The following is a 17,099-nucleotide window of genomic DNA, read 5'->3' on the forward strand; positions in this document are numbered from 1 at the left end:
GAACAAAGTTGTTTATTTCATCTTGTAATGATGTGTAATTTATTTGTTATTTATTGTGTTATAAAGCGCAAGCATGACCCGTGGGCATCAGAGCGCTGTACATACACATCAGAACTTAGTTCATGTTATTCAGTATCAAGTTTTGCAGTTGAGTCTAGTCCAAGTCATTGAAAGTACTCTACTTTGGAAATCAGGGTCTAAATAAAGTCTTAACTCAAAACCAAGCCACGATTCCCTTAAACAACATATGTTACAAAAGGTGCCAGGATTTTGTCTAAATTGATGTATTAACAACACCACCGCAATGTTATTACCCAAAATGCACATAGATTTCAAACAACAGTTATTCTATCATATTCACGGCCCCTTAAGCCTGTTACCCTGCTCTATATACCACCCCTTATTTCAGACTCTATATGGTACCGGGCACTCGGTTTTCTGGCCTCATACTACAATAAGCAGTATGAGGCCAGCGATTTCTCCTATTACCATGGATCATTTGCAAAAACATCACAAGAGCCAGGGCTGATCTTGCGAGTGCACACTAGTAGAAATGGGAAAGATACTTTCATCAGGTTATAATTTGCTTGCAGATATCTTTACTATTTTGAGGATCTTCGGGGTCCAAATCCACACTGTGATGTCATAAAACTCGGTTTGGGTCACCTGATCAGGACCAAAAAGTACATGTAGCCAGTGAACTGCCCAGCTTAACTCTAGCAGGTAGAACTTCTCTTGGTCTCAAGCATTGCAATTCCCTTTCACGGGTATTTATTTGCTCGATGGTGTTTCTCAAAAGTCTTGCCCCAGTCAAATAAAATTATTTAGCAAAGGGCTGTCAATAAATCTTCGATAATTATCTCTCTTAATTTTATTCATGAGGCCTCCTTTATTCAAAGTCATATATTTTGACACAGTTGAATTTGTGATTAGACTGAATAGGCTACTGTTTATTAAATGTGTTAGTAGCAAATAACGGAATAGGCCATCTCACTTCCAGAGCATTTCCAAAAAAACAAAGGTCAGACCCACTGCCCCGAGTCGTCCCTCCGTTGCTTAGGACTTAGTGGCGCATTTACACTTGATCTTATCTTTAATCTCATCCACCTTGGGTCTACTCCAAGCTACAGCATGTGCGATCTTGGGATTCTGGTTAATTAATTGTATTTCCTTGTGCTCTCAATTGTATATATGTCTAATGTAAATGTAAATTTGTGTACATTTGTAAATTGGTTTGGGTGGGCTGGTTGTACCTGAACTAACACACAAATACACATACATTCATTACTGCTCATGTATGTGTGAGATGCTCCTGCTATCATCATAAGCATGTTCTCCTTAACCCCTTCGACGCCCATGACGGAACGGTTCCGTCATGCACGTCGGTTGGGCTGTGCTTATGACGGAACCGTTCCGTCATGGCCCCGCCCGCGCTCAGAACCTTCAGCGTGGCGCGGAAATCCGCGCCGCGCTGAAGGGGTTAAAACACTGCTGTGTCTTAGCACTGATATTCCACTAAGTCACAAACGTAAAATAAAATACGATTAAATAAGGTTAAAAAAAAGCCTATATTTTCAATTTTGCATACTACTGAGAGGTTCTTTGAGGAGCCCACTGGAGGCCTCCCGATGGCTTGCAATCATTGAATGCACCACAGCATGCAAGGAGGCCCTGGCCTTTGCCAAAGGCATGGTGGGCTTCCAGGGTACCACAGAGTCCAACCCTTCAGAGCAGACCACAAACAAGAGTTGATGCTGATAAGGACAATAGCTATCCACAGCACCCTATGCCTACCACACATCACTGCATAGTGGACTGTAATAGAAGGCAAAAGGTTCTGTGCTAGCTCAAAACGAGCCTGAGAGACAAAGCATGTTTGAAGTTGCAAAGCCTACGATTCTCAAAATCCTTTATTAATGCTTCTGAAGTGCGCGTTGGAGGTATACATACTTTTGTGAGTCGCAAAGGGGAACATCAGTCCTTTAAAAACACAACTGCAGCTGATAACCACTGACCTGTTACCTACCCCCGAGTTGTGGTGATAACTAATTCACACAGGCAAAGCTATGCCCATAGGATACCTTCCCATCTGAGAGTTGTAGTGGCGGGCCCCGGGGAAGCAGAAAGGTCCCGGGGGACCGGTGCATGTTCCTCCTAATGTCTCTCCTAGATGGAAACATTTTTGAAGCAGCACTTGTCCCTTTGATAAACACAATCTGTTCTTTAAATATATAATGTTTTCATCCAGTGGATGCGAATTCAGGGACGGGGTTCTGCTGTCCCTCTCAAGCTTCCGTTGTGTGTTGGTAGGCATTCACTTGGGGTTGCAGAGTTGCTCCTGCCTAATTAATATTCATTAGGTGGGCGCTTTTGAGTCCTCCAATGAATCCACGGTTTGAAATGCGACTGATTAGTACATCGGTGTTATCACAAAATAAAGGCGTGGTTGCAGTCCAGTTGTGTGCAAAAATCCCGAACACTTACAACGTAGCCTCTTGTACACCAGGCCCATGGAGACTATGCAGGGCGTCCCCACAAGGCGTGTACCTAACTTATGCATGCTGCAGCAGGATAAAAGCTGAATGCCATAAAGCCCGGGAAAAGGGCCTTTACCTGCGCCTAATGTTGTCTCAGCGAGAGGACTTGAAAAGAACAGCGTGTAATTTAGCAGCCGCTCTTGAATGTTCTGGAAGTGTATGGGACTGTCTGTGCCTAATTGCGCCAGAGACAACTGATTTATGTTTGCTCTTATCTCCTGGAGGCTAGATCAACTGCATGCATAATTAGTAGGCTAACCATAAAATACCTATTTACCACTTACATCAGAGTGGAAGGCCTTTGTCTGATGATGCATGTAATGGGCCAATGCTGTTAGTTGTCAGGCCTTAATTATCTGGAAAAATGCGCGCGTTGTTAGATACCTAGCAGGCAAGACCCTTGCTAACCTTCAGTCTTCACCTCAAAAAGTATCTGTTTCTGAAAAACTGACAATCCCTTCCCTTCCTTCCCCAAATCCAATCCTTCAATCTCACTCTTTCACATTCAGGTTACTGCAGGCCACTTTATACACATGAAGCACTCTGCGCGGCAGGGCTAGGGTGGTATGCTTTGTACCAACAAATGCACAAAGAGAAGAAGAATCTTTACCATATACCGTATCAGCCACTTCTGGGGAAACACAACTACACCACTAGGAAGACGCTGCCTTATGCACTTGCCAGGGTGACAACAGCCCTAAATATGTGCATAAAATGGATCGTAGAGATACATACAAAAAATATTTCGCCATAATTTCAAACAGCACACTGATCCATGTACAAATCTCTAGTCCTGCCTTAAAATGTCCGATCTCAATTCCTTATGTGTAGATCCCAAAAGTAACCGGACGTGCGTTTTTCACTTAATTACTTCCTTATTGTGACAATGAGTACAGAGGTATAAAATAAATGTTAATTTCATAACTTAATACATATGTGTGTGTGTGTGTGTCCGTGTGTATTTATAAAAACACACACACACCTTCATATAAAATTCTGCAGGTACACAGACAGACATAATAATATTAATTTAAAAGGACACAGATACATGCATACATCTCCAGTCCTTCATTCTAATTGCCGAGGGTACACAGATACAAATACAGCTCTGTATATTTTATAATTACTAGAGATGCACAGACATATATATATATTCTTTCCTTTCTTATGATTTCCAAATGGACACACATACATTTCTTTTCCCTTCTCACATTTCCACAGATATGAACCGCCATTCAGTGGCGTAACGAAACTTGAGGGGGCCCCCTGCAAGGTACGTACAGAGGCCTCCTCTGGACTCGATCAGAAGCGCTCTGGCCAGGGTACTGTGCTGAGGGGGGCTACTGAAGCATGACCCCCCCCCCCGCATGGCAGGGTTGCGGGTGGCCTGTGTTACACCACTGCCACCATTCCTTCTTTATAAATTCCAAGGCTACAAGGATGCATATATAAATCTCAGTTACTGACCAATTTCCAATATGCAGACAAGTGTATATATATATGTACATCTATCTATCTATCTATCTATCTATCTATCTATCTATCTATCTATCTATCTATCTATCTATCTATCTATCTATCTATATATATTTGAAAACAATGTGGTTATCTTATCACAGACGCGCTGCTGCAGCGGGTGCCGACGCGAGGCCGAACCAATGGCCTGGATTAATTCTCTTTGAAACAAATTTGGGCCGCACTCAGAATTTCTTTTGTTGACTTGTTTATTAAGTCAGAGCTGATCTGTTTCACCTATGAACTTTGGCCATATATATATATGGCCAAAGTTCATAGGTGAAACAGATCAGCTCTGACTTAATAAACAAGTATATTGTGCAGTTTTATATAGGCGATCTTGACCAAAGGTATCAGAGCTGCTTTCCATGAGAACCAGTTGCACTATAAGTTGCACTTGTGGAAGAGGTGTGGCGCAGCGGCCAGGGCAACTGACGGCGGAACCCGGGGGCTCACGGTTCGATCCCCGGTGCAGGTGGCAGATCAGCCCAACACCATGTGGCTCTGGGCAATAGCTCGCTTAATCTTCCAGAGGGCCCCCAGCGCCTTGACACCTTCGGGTAATTATTCACGCTTTAAAAATACTGGACATTTAAAGAGGGACACATTCCTTTTTTTTAAAATGTACCGTGACATTAAGTGATTTGCCCAGAATCACAGGATGTTTGAGCCTCCCTGACAGACTCAAACCTGGTTCCTATTTTCAAAGTCAGCCGTTATAGCCGCTAAGCCACATCTCTGTTGTCTATGAAACAAGTCATTTTCATCAGTACTCACCTGTCTGTTACGTTCATCCATAATCCTTGTGATCTGTATCTTTTTTCTCCCCATAGTCCCCGTTTTTCTTCTCTCTCTCGTCCCTGAAATTATGTGTTTTCCGTTATCCTTCCTCTCGTTCCCGTTTCCTCAAAACAAGTCTTTCTTTTCTGTACTTTCAGTATTCAGCTCACAGATCCCTGCATCCGTTCCTGCAAAGTACACAAAACAACCACATTTTACCAGGAATTCAAATACAAATGACCAAGCTAACTTCTAGAAGAATTATTATTTTTAGCAAAAACAAATAGTAAGAAAATCTCAGTGCATTAACTTCTCTTAAAATGCAACAGCGGGACTTGGTTACAAATCAGTACATGGGCATTTTTCTTCATTGTATCTGAACTTTGCAAACCATAGTCAGATGTGTTTTTAGATACAAACATGTAAGTTGTAGTCACACAATATCAAAAGAGCAAAACAAGAATTCTAAATAATATACCTGAATGAAAGACCCAAGCAAAGGACTATACCGTTCTGATTTTTACAATACGCAGTCATTTACAAAAAAATACATTGTTGTTCTTGTTGATCAAGGCTTAAAATATCCAGCATGCTAAGTGGAAATCAGTGCTGAGTGGGAGGGAAATGCAGGGTGCTGGCACATACACAGAGCTGGAGAGCTGCTGCTGATTTTTGTCTGCAGTTAATGTTTCCATGCATGCTGTGCTTGCTCTTTCTGCTTCTATAGGTTGTGCTTGTTCTTACCGTCCCATATCCTCTGGCGATCTCAGAGAGAAATAGGAAAGAGACAGATGTACTGTCGTACTTTGATATTCGGAACCGCGTAGGGGACAGGGCCCTACCTCTGTCTATCTTGGTATTAGCGAACCGCAAATGGTAAATGCGGCACGTACGAGTGTTTTATGTGCCGTTCTAGCTATGAATGCACTGTGTACACGTTATTCTGCTTAACTACGCGGGTTCCATTTTGGAAGCAGTGGCCATCTTGTCATTGCCCTCACATAGGCTATGATGGAGTTAATACGGGCCTCACAGTACATGGGCTTTCCCTCTGACTTCTCTGTGACCTGGGCAGCTGGCTCTGCTGCCCCGGGTCAAACCGGTCTCACGAGCTCCCCTTCCTCCGTCCACCTGTGATTCGTATCAGGGCTTGACCCGTCATAAAACCCTTTCATTCTACACAATCCCCCGGCTAATCTCTTCCACACCTGCTTGTTCTTGCTTTATGACTTGTTTCCCAAAACAGGAGATGCTCATGTTTATTGGGGGGTCTATTTACTTCAAACGTGGGATCTGAATCTTACTGTGTAAATCATTGTGGGCTGGCCGAACTGGAATGTGGGATGGTCATCATGACTCTGCCTTTTCTTTGTAATGTACACTTGTATATTGCCGTATCATAAAACCTAGGAATGTATGCTTGAGGCAAGGAAAAGCATATTTAAGATGAAGTCCGTTCCTATGATTTTCAGCAGTCTCCTGAGAACATACACGCTGTTGTACTTCTAGGATACCTGTCATTGGTCTGCAGCCAATAAACGATTCTTTGACTTCACCCAGAAGACTCTGTGTTTCTGTAGGTCCGGAACAGGGTGAAACCCAGAAGTCATAGGGTGTGTGCCCCTGCACCGCTGGGACTAAAATACCCAGTACTTCAGTTTGGCGCCCAACTCGGGCCGATTTCAGCGGTACCAGTCCAAGCCAGAGGTTCGTGAGGAGCTTCGTGTGGAAATTCCGGAGGAAGGCCGCCACTTCATCGACCCCTGCATGTCGACGTGGTCCGAAAGTCTTTTCTGCGAGGTTCTCCGCGTCCCGACGGCTACGAAGGACTGCTGCCCTGATTAATCGACCTGTTTTGGACCCTTGACGAGTTTGAGAGAGCGAAACAATCGAGAGAGTCTTCTGGTGACGTCATCGATCGGCAATATTCAGTTAAGTATAAGTGGAGCGTCTCCCATTTGTTTTGGTATCCCTCGGGATCGTTTGGTTTGATTTGGTAATTGGTGATTTGGTGTTTGCAAACCCCAAAGCCAGAGGACTCGTGTATTCACGAGAATATCGTAATCGATAATCCTCTGACGTTTGGATCTAGACTAGTGAGCGAAGATGCCTGGTTCTGGACTATTTGGTAGGTTATTCTGTTTGGGTTGTGGAAAAGATTTCCAGCTAGAGGAATCATGTCCGGTTCCTCCGGTTGGAACTCCAACTTATGAGCTCTATGTGAAACATGGCGTAGGCCCAATTGCATATAACGAAGTGTGGATCCACTACACCAGGAAAGACGGTGTTTTAAAATGGCCCCAAAATGGTAGTTTTGATACCGATATTTTAGATAATCTGGAAATTAAATTGTTTAAGAAGAAAGCCCGGCCGGCGATGTTTGACTCTTTCCGCTTATGGCGAAAGGAAGCCAAACAGAAGGAAATTAAGCTAGCGAAAAAGAATAAGAGAGAGAGAGGTATGTCAGTAATGCAAGCAGCTGTACAATTTAAAGACAATGAAGAGGAGCAAATGAATGAGCAATTGCACAGGCAGCGTAAGTTAGGGATTGACAAATGTTACCCAGCTTTGCCACATTCTAAGCAGGATGAGTCAGAAGAAAAGGAGAAAGATCCCCTGATGTCACATTTGTTGAGTTCGCCACCCCCGTATGCTCAAACTGCCACGGCGCCTCCCCAGCTTGTAAATATGCCACCTCCAGTGCATATACTGCAAGCCTTGCCGCAACCGCCAGTTGCTTTGCAACCAGTTCCTATTCCTGTAGCGCAGTCCTCTCAAGCGCCCCCGGTAGTGCTTCCAACTGCCCCCGCACTTCCTGCGACTTTGCTTAATCCAGTAACTGCCTCCCCTAACACTCTTCCTTCTACCACTCCAGTACCTGTCTCTACATCCTCTTTTCTTCCCTCTGTTTTTCCCCCTGTTCTCGCCTCAGCTTCTCCTTCAGCGCGACAGCGTTTAGCTAATGTGGTTACTACATTAATGTCGCCTCTCTTTGGGTCATCTGGTGCAACTCCTGGTGTACAGCGTAAGCAGTTGCGCAGCCAATTGCCTAACCCCGATGAGAAAAAGGTAATAGATCACATGGCGCGTAGATGGATCGTTTTTCCTTCACTGTATGATGTGGAATCGGTTGTTAACACTTTCCATCAATGGGATGCCCCGAAACAGAGATATGTATTTGAGAAAATGTGCGAAATTCTCTGTGAAGAATTGGAGGATAGTGGTAGAAATCCGAACCCGCAGGAATTGTGTAGAGTGAGGTTCGATTTTGGAACTGGTATAATTGTGGACCGCGAAGTAGATAAAGCAGTTGCGGTTGTATTGTCCTTAAGGAATGACGATTGCCAACAGTCATTGTTTGAACAAGAGGTCCTTGTGGGGAAAAAGGCAAAAGCGCGACAATACCCTATGAGAGAAGTTCCCCCGGTATGGAAGGAAGCAGTTGCAGCTGTCGGCAATAACCCCGCTGTGCCAGCGCATTTCCAACGTGTTTGGGTGCATGTTCCATGGAAGCGCTCTGAGGTGTTAGCACTTAAGCAGACATTGCCTGATCCCCGTAAAAACCCAGCAGGTTATTATAAAGAGTTGTCACAGACGGCAGGGTCATGCATTATGAATCTGGCCGACATAGACATGTTGTTTGGTAATGTTGTTCCACAGCCTCTATGGGGATCAATTCGTAATGTAGATCACAATGCAGAACTAGGGGATACATGGGCTAACATTGTCGCTGCTGATGCTAGACAAACGGGTGGTGCGAAACCAGAACCTTTAGTAGCTGAATTGCCTGGTAGAATCATCACGTATATGAAGACACTAATGCCTGCGATGCGCGTAAATTGGGACAAGTTATCTGCATGTAAGCAGAAGAAAGATGAGACAGTGTCAGACTTCTTTACTAGGTTTGAGGAAACGTTTATTGACCACAGTGGACAAGATATGAGTACTGAGGGTGGACAACGGTTGTTTGTGGATAAGTTTGTGCAGAATTTACTTCCTGACCTGTGTAAAAAGTTGAAAGATTCAGAAAGTTCTTGGGCCGTTTCCTCTTCAGCGCAAATACTGGCTACTGCACAGTATTATGAAAACAGAGATAAAGACGAGAAAGATAGGACAGAAAAGAAAACGAAGGAATTAAAGACAAAGGTCCTTTTACAGCAGGCCTATCCACCACGTGGAGGTCAGAATAATTATAGGCAACCCCAAGGTGTTTATCACCAACCCCAACAATTTCAGAACAATCAGCAAATGAATGGGTATTATCACCCACGTGTCCCTGTAGGTCCCAACCAATGTTCATACTGCAAAGAGGAAGGTCATTTTAAATATAGTTGCCCTAAATTAATGCAACGGAACGGTAATACGTATGGCGCCAGAGGTAGAGGTGGTCAGCAAGCTCCTAGAGGCAGAGGGCGTGGAAGTGTTCCCCAAAACGCGCGTCCTCTTCCGCCCCAAAGCGCCATTAATAGTTTTGATCAGCAAGCTAACGCGACTGGTAATACGGCACAGTATTACAATAATGATTATTATGTGGAGGATGTCGATGCAGAAAGTAATGATTACTAGGACAGCCATAGACAAAGAGAGGGGGTTGTTTCAGTGCCAGTGGATCAGAGTGGACCGTATGTTGAGGTGACTACAGCAAATGTAACGGAGCCTTTTCTGCTAGACACTGGTGCTGCAAAGAGTTCAATCATGCATTCAAAACTCCCTGGCGCACCTTTGTCTGGCGATATAAATGTTTCAGTAGGTTTTTCTGGCGCCCCAGTTAGGAACCCGATTTCCAGTCCCATGTCACTTTCTGTTGGACCTTGCGAGCTGAAAGCGCCCCTGATCCTGACAACTGGTTGTGGTGAGAATTTGCTGGGATTAGATTTGTTGAAAAGATTGCACGCTACACTGTATTGTTCTCCTTCAGGAGTACAACTTACATTAGGCAAGAAAGTGGTTTCCCCAATGTATTTGTCTAAAAACACGATGCCACCTGAATTGTTATCCCTTCCGGATGCCCTTTGGGCTACTGGTCCCAATGATGTGGGCCTCTTGGAGATACCGCCATATGTGGTGACTCTAAAGGCTAATGTCAGACTGCCACGTATTCCCCAGTACAAGATCTCTAATGAAGGGCAGAAAGCATTGTTAGACATTGTCAGCGATTTGATTAATAAGGGTGTGATTGAGGAGACAAGAGGCAACGTTTGCAATAGTCCGATTTTACCTGTCTTAAAGCGAACGGACCCTTCACAGCCACCTGTTTACAGATTTGTGATTGATCTTAGAGAGGTTAATAAGATTGTTGTGCCTCAGTTTCCGGTTGTCCCCGATATAACTGCCTTGTTAACGATGATTCCAGCCTCTGCTGCATGGTTTTCAGTGATTGATTTAAAGAATGCTTTCTTTAGTATCCCAATTGCAGAAGAGAGCAGAGACATTTTTGGTTTTAGTCTGGGAGGCCGAAGCTTCCGCTTCAAACGCGCTCCCCAAGGCTACTGCGAGAGTCCATCCATATACAGTCAAGCTTTGAAAGCGCAGCTTGATGCACTTGTTTTACCTAGTGGCGCTATCCTGATCCAGTACGTGGACGATTTACTGATCGCTGCGGATACTGAGAAGATCTGTAAAGAAGCCACATTGTCACTGTTGCGCCATTTATCCGCATTCCATCACAAAGTGTCTCTCTCTAAGCTGCAATATTGTCGACAAGAAGTGACCTACTTAGGTCATCTCTTATCGAAGGAGGGAAGGAGACTGACCCCAGAAAGAATTCAAGCCATTGCACAGTTGAGTGTGCCAAAAACACAGAGAGAAGTGCGTGCTTTCTTGGGCATCACTTCATACTGTAGGCATTGGATCCCTAGTTTTTCTTTATTGGCAAAACCTTTGTTAGCCTTAACATGCAAAGACACACCGAATCCTATCCCATGGTCTGAAGAGTGCCAGAAAAGTTTTGTGGAATTACGCAATGCGTTGTGTTCAGCTCCTGTGTTGGGCACTCCTGACTATAGCAAGCCTTTTACATTGTATGTTCACGAGAAAGATGGATGTGCGTTGTCAGTGTTAACACAGCCTTTTGGCGACAGACCGCGCCCATGCGCATATTTTTCATCCACCTTGGACCCTGTAGCGAGGGCATTGCCAAGCTGTCTGAGAGCGACAGCTGCTGCAGCGATGTCTATCCGACAATCTGCTGGTCTGGTAATGGACAACACATTGATTGTCATGGTTCCACACGCTGTAGACACATTATTAAATAGGACCAAGACACAACACTTGACTAGTGCGCGGCTATCAGGTTATGAGCTTACACTGTTAGCTAATCACATACACATAAAGAGATGCAATACGCTGAATCCAGCCACATTATTGCCGATTCCAGCAGACTCAGATGAGATTGAGCAACATGACTGTCTGTTCAGAACAGAAGAAGAGACGAAAGGGAGAGTAGATCTCAAAGATACTCCCCTGACTGAGTGTGATGGCACTTTATGGGTAGATGGGTCATGTTTCAAGCTCCCTAATGGTGACACGACTGCTGCATATGCTATCACGACTTTGCACACGGTCGTGGAAACTGCACGAGTGCCACATAATTCGGCCCAAGCAGCAGAATTAATCGCCCTCACGAGAGCATGTGTGTTGTCTGAAGGAATGAGAGTGAACATATACACAGATAGCCAGTACGCCTTTGGCGTGGCTCATAATTTTGGGCGACTGTGGAAAGAGCGTGGGTTCCTGACGTCGCATGGAGCTAAAATTCAGAATGGCAAGTTGGTGAATGATCTCCTTGAGTCACTGACCCTACCTTTGCAAGTTGCGATCATGAAATGCAGTGCGCACAGGAAAGTCACAGATGATGTTGGACGTGGGAATGCGTTTGCTGATGAGACCGCGAGAGAAACCGCACAGAATGTGAAGACTAGAATGTATGTTGCAGGCCCCGCAAGATGGGTTAATGATGTGGGAATATGTGAGAACACAATAGAGAGTGTGAAGTCGCTTCAGGCTGAAGCTACGGAAGACGAGTTAAGCGAGTGGAGAGAGAGTATGGGTAAGTTGGATGAGAATGGTTGTTGGATTGACCTGACAGAACATAGGCGATGGTTGTTGCCTGATGCATATGTGCTTCCAGTGGTTACTATGGCGCATGGAATGGCACATATCAGTACGAAAGGTATCTGTAAGTTGTTGGCTCCAGTATGGCAGAATGCTGGGATTCCCAAGTGTGCAGAGAATGTGGTCAAGAATTGTATAGTATGCTTGAAGTACAACCCTGGTAGGGGAACCCCAACTCCGGCTGGTCACTTTGCACCCCCATCATGTCCATTTGAAGTTTTGCAGCTGGACTTTATTCACATGGAAAGATGCAACAACCTGAAATATGTATTGGTGGTTGTTTGTGCTTTTTCCAAATGGGTAGAGGCTTATCCTCTGAAAGATAACACTGCCCTATCCACAGCCAAAGCCCTTGTGAAGGAGTTTTTCCCTAGGTTTGGGATGCCAAGAATGGTGTGGTGTGATAATGGAAGTGAGTTCGTGGGTAAAGTGATGAAGAATGTATGTGAAGGTTTAGGCATAAGGCAGAAATTCCATGCTGCAAATCACCCCCAATCAGCTGGATTAGTAGAACGCTACAATGGAGCCTTAAAGCTCAAGTTAGCCAAAATTCAGGCGAGCACTGGTCTTAAATGGCCTGACGCTCTGCCTTTAGCACTCTTGTCCACCAGAATGACGATACACTCACGAGTGGGACTTAGTCCTTATGAAGTAGTCTTTGGCCGCCCGGCCAACGTATGGGGTGTACCAAGGCCTACGAAGTTCAGCGAAATAGAGCATCCAGTACTGCTCGATTACCTGTATGATTTGACTGTTAAACTGCGTGTTTTGCACCAACAGGTACATGATACTCTTCCCCAAGCCTCTGGACCTCCTGGACACCCCATCAACCCTGGCTCGTGGGTCCTGGTCCGGAATTTCCAGCGCAAGGGCAACGACGAGCCTCGCTGGATCGGCCCTCATCTTGTTCTTCTTTCGACAAGATTAGCAGTGCAAGTGAAAGGGAAGAAACACTGGATTCATGGTACTCACTGCAAGGTAGTTCCCTTGCCTCTGCCATATGACCAGTGGGTCAACGAGGGTATCGCCGACTCAGAGACAGACATTGTACCTCGCTTTGTACCATTCAGTGACGCACGCTTAAGAGACACAGCTTCAGTCCAAGAAAGTGACAATATTCTGCAGGAAGCTGTGCCGCCATCAAATCGACTGGACACCACTGAGCCTGAACTTTTGTTTCAAGACCAAACAGCACCTGGCCGTCTCCGCTATAATTTGAGACCTAGACCCATAGACAAATAAAGATTTCCTCATTATTTCCCTTTTGACATTTTTTGCTCTCCCATCTGAAGGACTTTCTTGATTTTTGTTTTTCGAACCACCATCCGGGTTCTGCCGCAGGGTCGCGGTGCCAAGACTTTGGGGTACAGGCCGAAGACGCTAGGTCAACGGTTCTGGTTGGTCTAGGGCGTTTCCCTGGACTGACAGGCGTACTCCTTAGCAGAAGAAACTCATCCACCGCGAGCGGCCCGAGTAGAGGATGGAGTTTTGTAAGATGGAGAGACCGATTGAGGAAATGAACCTTCAAACAAGGTAGAATTATAAAAAGTAAATGTTTTGTCTTTTTGTGCCTTTTTACACTGTGTAGTATCATGATGTTTATTGTAGGATGTGTGCTTTTCTCTGCTCAAAAACCCATTGCACCCACTCAACAGCCTATATCTCTTTCTACTGCCTCCTCTCACTCTTTTCACCCTTTGCCTGAGCACGAACAGACCAGACGATCAGAGTTCGTAAATAACTCGTTTATCCAACTCTTGCACCAGCACCAACTGGTAATGAATACGACCAATTGCTGGGTCTGTGGGTTAATGCCACATACCATTAACAAGGGTATTCCCTACCTGGTGCTACCGTACAGTTACAATGGATCGTCATGGGCATTCCAAACCATGTTTCTCTACGCTCTAGATACATACTCCCCTCGCCCACCGCGTTCTATCAGACCCATCACCAATAATAAGGCTTTGATGAAAGGAGTTGCCGATATGAGTAGAGATATTGATGCATACTCATCCATTCCTAAAGAAGAGCTGAGACCTTATGTAGGATGGAACGCGACGGGGTATAGTATTAGTCTGGGTGAAAGACAACGAAAAACCTCATCTCCAATCTGGGTCGTACCCCACATGGGTCGGTTCTGCTTACAGGGTAATGGTCAGAATCCAAGGGCTCAACTGGGAAGGAGTGACTGTACTGAAACGTACACTTTCCCGTCACAGTTTTCCCCTGCGTTTTTGGCTGCTAAGGGCACATATTTCATCTGTAATGATCGAGCATATACATGGTTGCCCCCTGATTTCTCGGGCACATGTTATATTGCGAACTTGCTACCGCCGACATTTACTGCCGCCTCTGACTATCACAAGACCAGAGTTGTGAGAGGTGTGATTAGTAAGGAGGACACTGCCGGTCAGGAAGCAGGAGACTTCTTCTTGGGTTTCCTGCCGTTTTGGGGACCTATGGTCAATAGTAGGAACCTGAGACAGCTGACTCGTGTGGTTGAATCCACCGTCAATGTAACGGCTGGTGCCCTTAGTAATCTGACAGCTGAGCTCCAAGCGGATCGCCTTATGACTTTGCAGAACCGCATGGTTCTAGACGTTATTCTTGCAGACCGCGGTGGGGTATGCAAGGTCATCCAATCCAGTTGCTGCATTTTCATACCAGATAATGCTCCAACAGTGTATCAAGCCATCTCCAAACTCCATAAAATATCTGAAGCCATACACGTGGATAAGGGAGATTGGTCACTGATGGGATGGTTCTGGGAAATGATATCTGCCTGGGGTTGGAAAGTTCTGATGGTCATTGGAATGATCTTAGCCATTCTTTTCCTGTTCTGTCTATGCATACAGTGTGCTCCTACGATATGTGGCCTCTGTGCTACCTTATGTGTAAGGAAACCTGTATCGAGGGACGAGCTAAGTAATAGGATGATGCTACAGCAACATCTCCATGACTTCGTGGACATTGACCTAGACTCGGATTAAGATGAGTATAGTGATTGCCTATGTAAGGGCAAAAGGAGGGTCTGTCGTACTTTGATATTCGGAACCGCATAGGGGACAGGGCCCTACCTCTGTCTATCTTGGTATTAGCGAACCGCAAATGGTAAATGCGGCACGTACGAGTGTTTTATGTGCCGTTCTAGCTATGAATGCACTGTGTACACGTTATTCTGCTTAACTACGCGGGTTCCATTTTGGAAGCAGTGGCCATCTTGTCATTGCCCTCACATAGGCTATGATGGAGTTAATACGGGCCTCACAGTACATGGGCTTTCCCTCTGACTTCTCTGTGACCTGGGCAGCTGGCTCTGCTGCCCCGGGTCAAACCGGTCTCACGAGCTCCCCTTCCTCCGTCCACCTGTGATTCGTATCAGGGCTTGACCCGTCATAAAACCCTTTCATTCTACACAATCCCCCGGCTAATCTCTTCCACACCTGCTTGTTCTTGCTTTATGACTTGTTTCCCAAAACAGGAGATGCTCATGTTTATTGGGGGGTCTATTTACTTCAAACGTGGGATCTGAATCTTACTGTGTAAATCATTGTGGGCTGGCCGAACTGGAATGTGGGATGGTCATCATGACTCTGCCTTTTCTTTGTAATGTACACTTGTATATTGCCGTATCATAAAACCTAGGAATGTATGCTTGAGGCAAGGAAAAGCATATTTAAGATGAAGTCCGTTCCTATGATTTTCAGCAGTCTCCTGAGAACATACACGCTGTTGTACTTCTAGGATACCTGTCATTGGTCTGCAGCCAATAAACGATTCTTTGACTTCACCCAGAAGACTCTGTGTTTCTGTAGGTCCGGAACAGGGTGAAACCCAGAAGTCATAGGGTGTGTGCCCCTGCACCGCTGGGACTAAAATACCCAGTACTTCAGTACCTCACCATTGTTAGAGGGCTCCTACCTTCCTCGCTCTTGCAAGATATCCCTAACTATCTTGTGTGGGAGGAAGCCAAGAGAAGCTTCTGCTGGAAACCAATCTCATCACAGAAACATCCTCCTGCTTCCCCCATCCTGCTCAGGAACCCTCCTATTCCCCTTACTCAGGTTTGAAAACATTTCCTCCAAAGTCTCCTGTAGGCCAGTGTGGATCCCTTCCTTTGCCACGTTCGAGCATTCTCACCCTGAATCTCTTCCCCCATACTAGTTCTATCACCAAGCGTGATAGGTTGTGTTTCCTGCTGTCAGCCTAGTCCATTTTATCGCAAACTGGTGAGAATTTATCTCCACCTGACCCCTTACAACTATTTTCAAACAACGATTTGTCCTTAGTGTTAGAGCTAGGGATGGCCATGGATGTATGGGGGAGGGTGCTTTTCCATTGTTCTCACCTTCAACTCCTCTTCGCTATTTCTACAGAACTGATCAATTAGAACAATCACTAGCTGGCATGACAGAAGGAGGAAAGGCGCCCTGGAACAGATGTGTTGGGTACAGCAGTAAAACTGGAATGTGTGGTCCATATAATCACCATGCAGAGGTGGTGGTGACAGGAATTGGATGGTCCGCTCTCACACTCTGGTGAGCAAGGCAGCAATCTGTGGTTCATGAGGACCCACCACTCTGAACAGACAACCCATGTGGGGACTGTGTTGGTCAGTGACAGCAGATAGAGATCCCACAGTCGTATACGGCTTAGAGACACATAGGAGTCTCCTCATTGAACTCTCGCCTATATAGAGCTCTCACACTGGTCTTCAACTTAACTTGCATTGTACGGAAGCCATCTTTCTATTATCAAAACCCGCACTTTCTGTTTTTCTGCACTTCATTGCTGATCTCCACTGATGATTGGAGCATAGAATTTTGGCACAGCTCTCAGTATAATTAGACTAATACTTGTAATATGGGGCCTATCCCGGGGCCATTGTCGGGGTATGTTTGTGGACATAACATTCTTATTAAAAGGGTAAATTAATGTGTGAGCAGAAGCAATTGCAAATCATCATAACTTTGACAATAGACCTGGTGAAGATGCTTTCATTTCCCTTCCATTGGCTTGACCGACTTTGTTCTGGGGTTGCCATTCCATGACACATAAAGACTAAATGTTTGTGTCTCTTAATCTCTAAAAGAAAATTAAAGTACATTTTGCAATTTTAAAATCAAACGTGGATTGATACGGGGACTATTT

At 45.1% G+C, this 17,099-nt stretch overlaps 1 protein-coding gene across 21 annotated transcripts in view; it reads right to left on the bottom strand.

Annotated features, from left to right (window-relative positions):
• Window positions 1-17,099, bottom strand: part of MEF2C (myocyte enhancer factor 2C) — a 545,031-nt gene that overhangs the window by 219,183 nt on the left and 308,749 nt on the right. For all 21 annotated transcript variants that reach the window (XM_085632450.1, XM_085632432.1, XM_085632440.1 and 18 more), the window contains one exon: window positions 4,830-5,020. In XM_085632450.1, coding sequence (XP_085488576.1) covers window positions 4,830-4,883 — 54 coding nt within the window. In that variant the 5' untranslated portion in view covers window positions 4,884-5,020. The remainder of the gene's footprint in view (window positions 1-4,829; window positions 5,021-17,099) is intronic.

Source organism: Triturus cristatus, chromosome 2_1, assembly GCF_964204655.1.
Source record: "Triturus cristatus chromosome 2_1, aTriCri1.1, whole genome shotgun sequence".
NCBI lineage: Eukaryota > Metazoa > Chordata > Amphibia > Caudata > Salamandridae > Triturus > Triturus cristatus.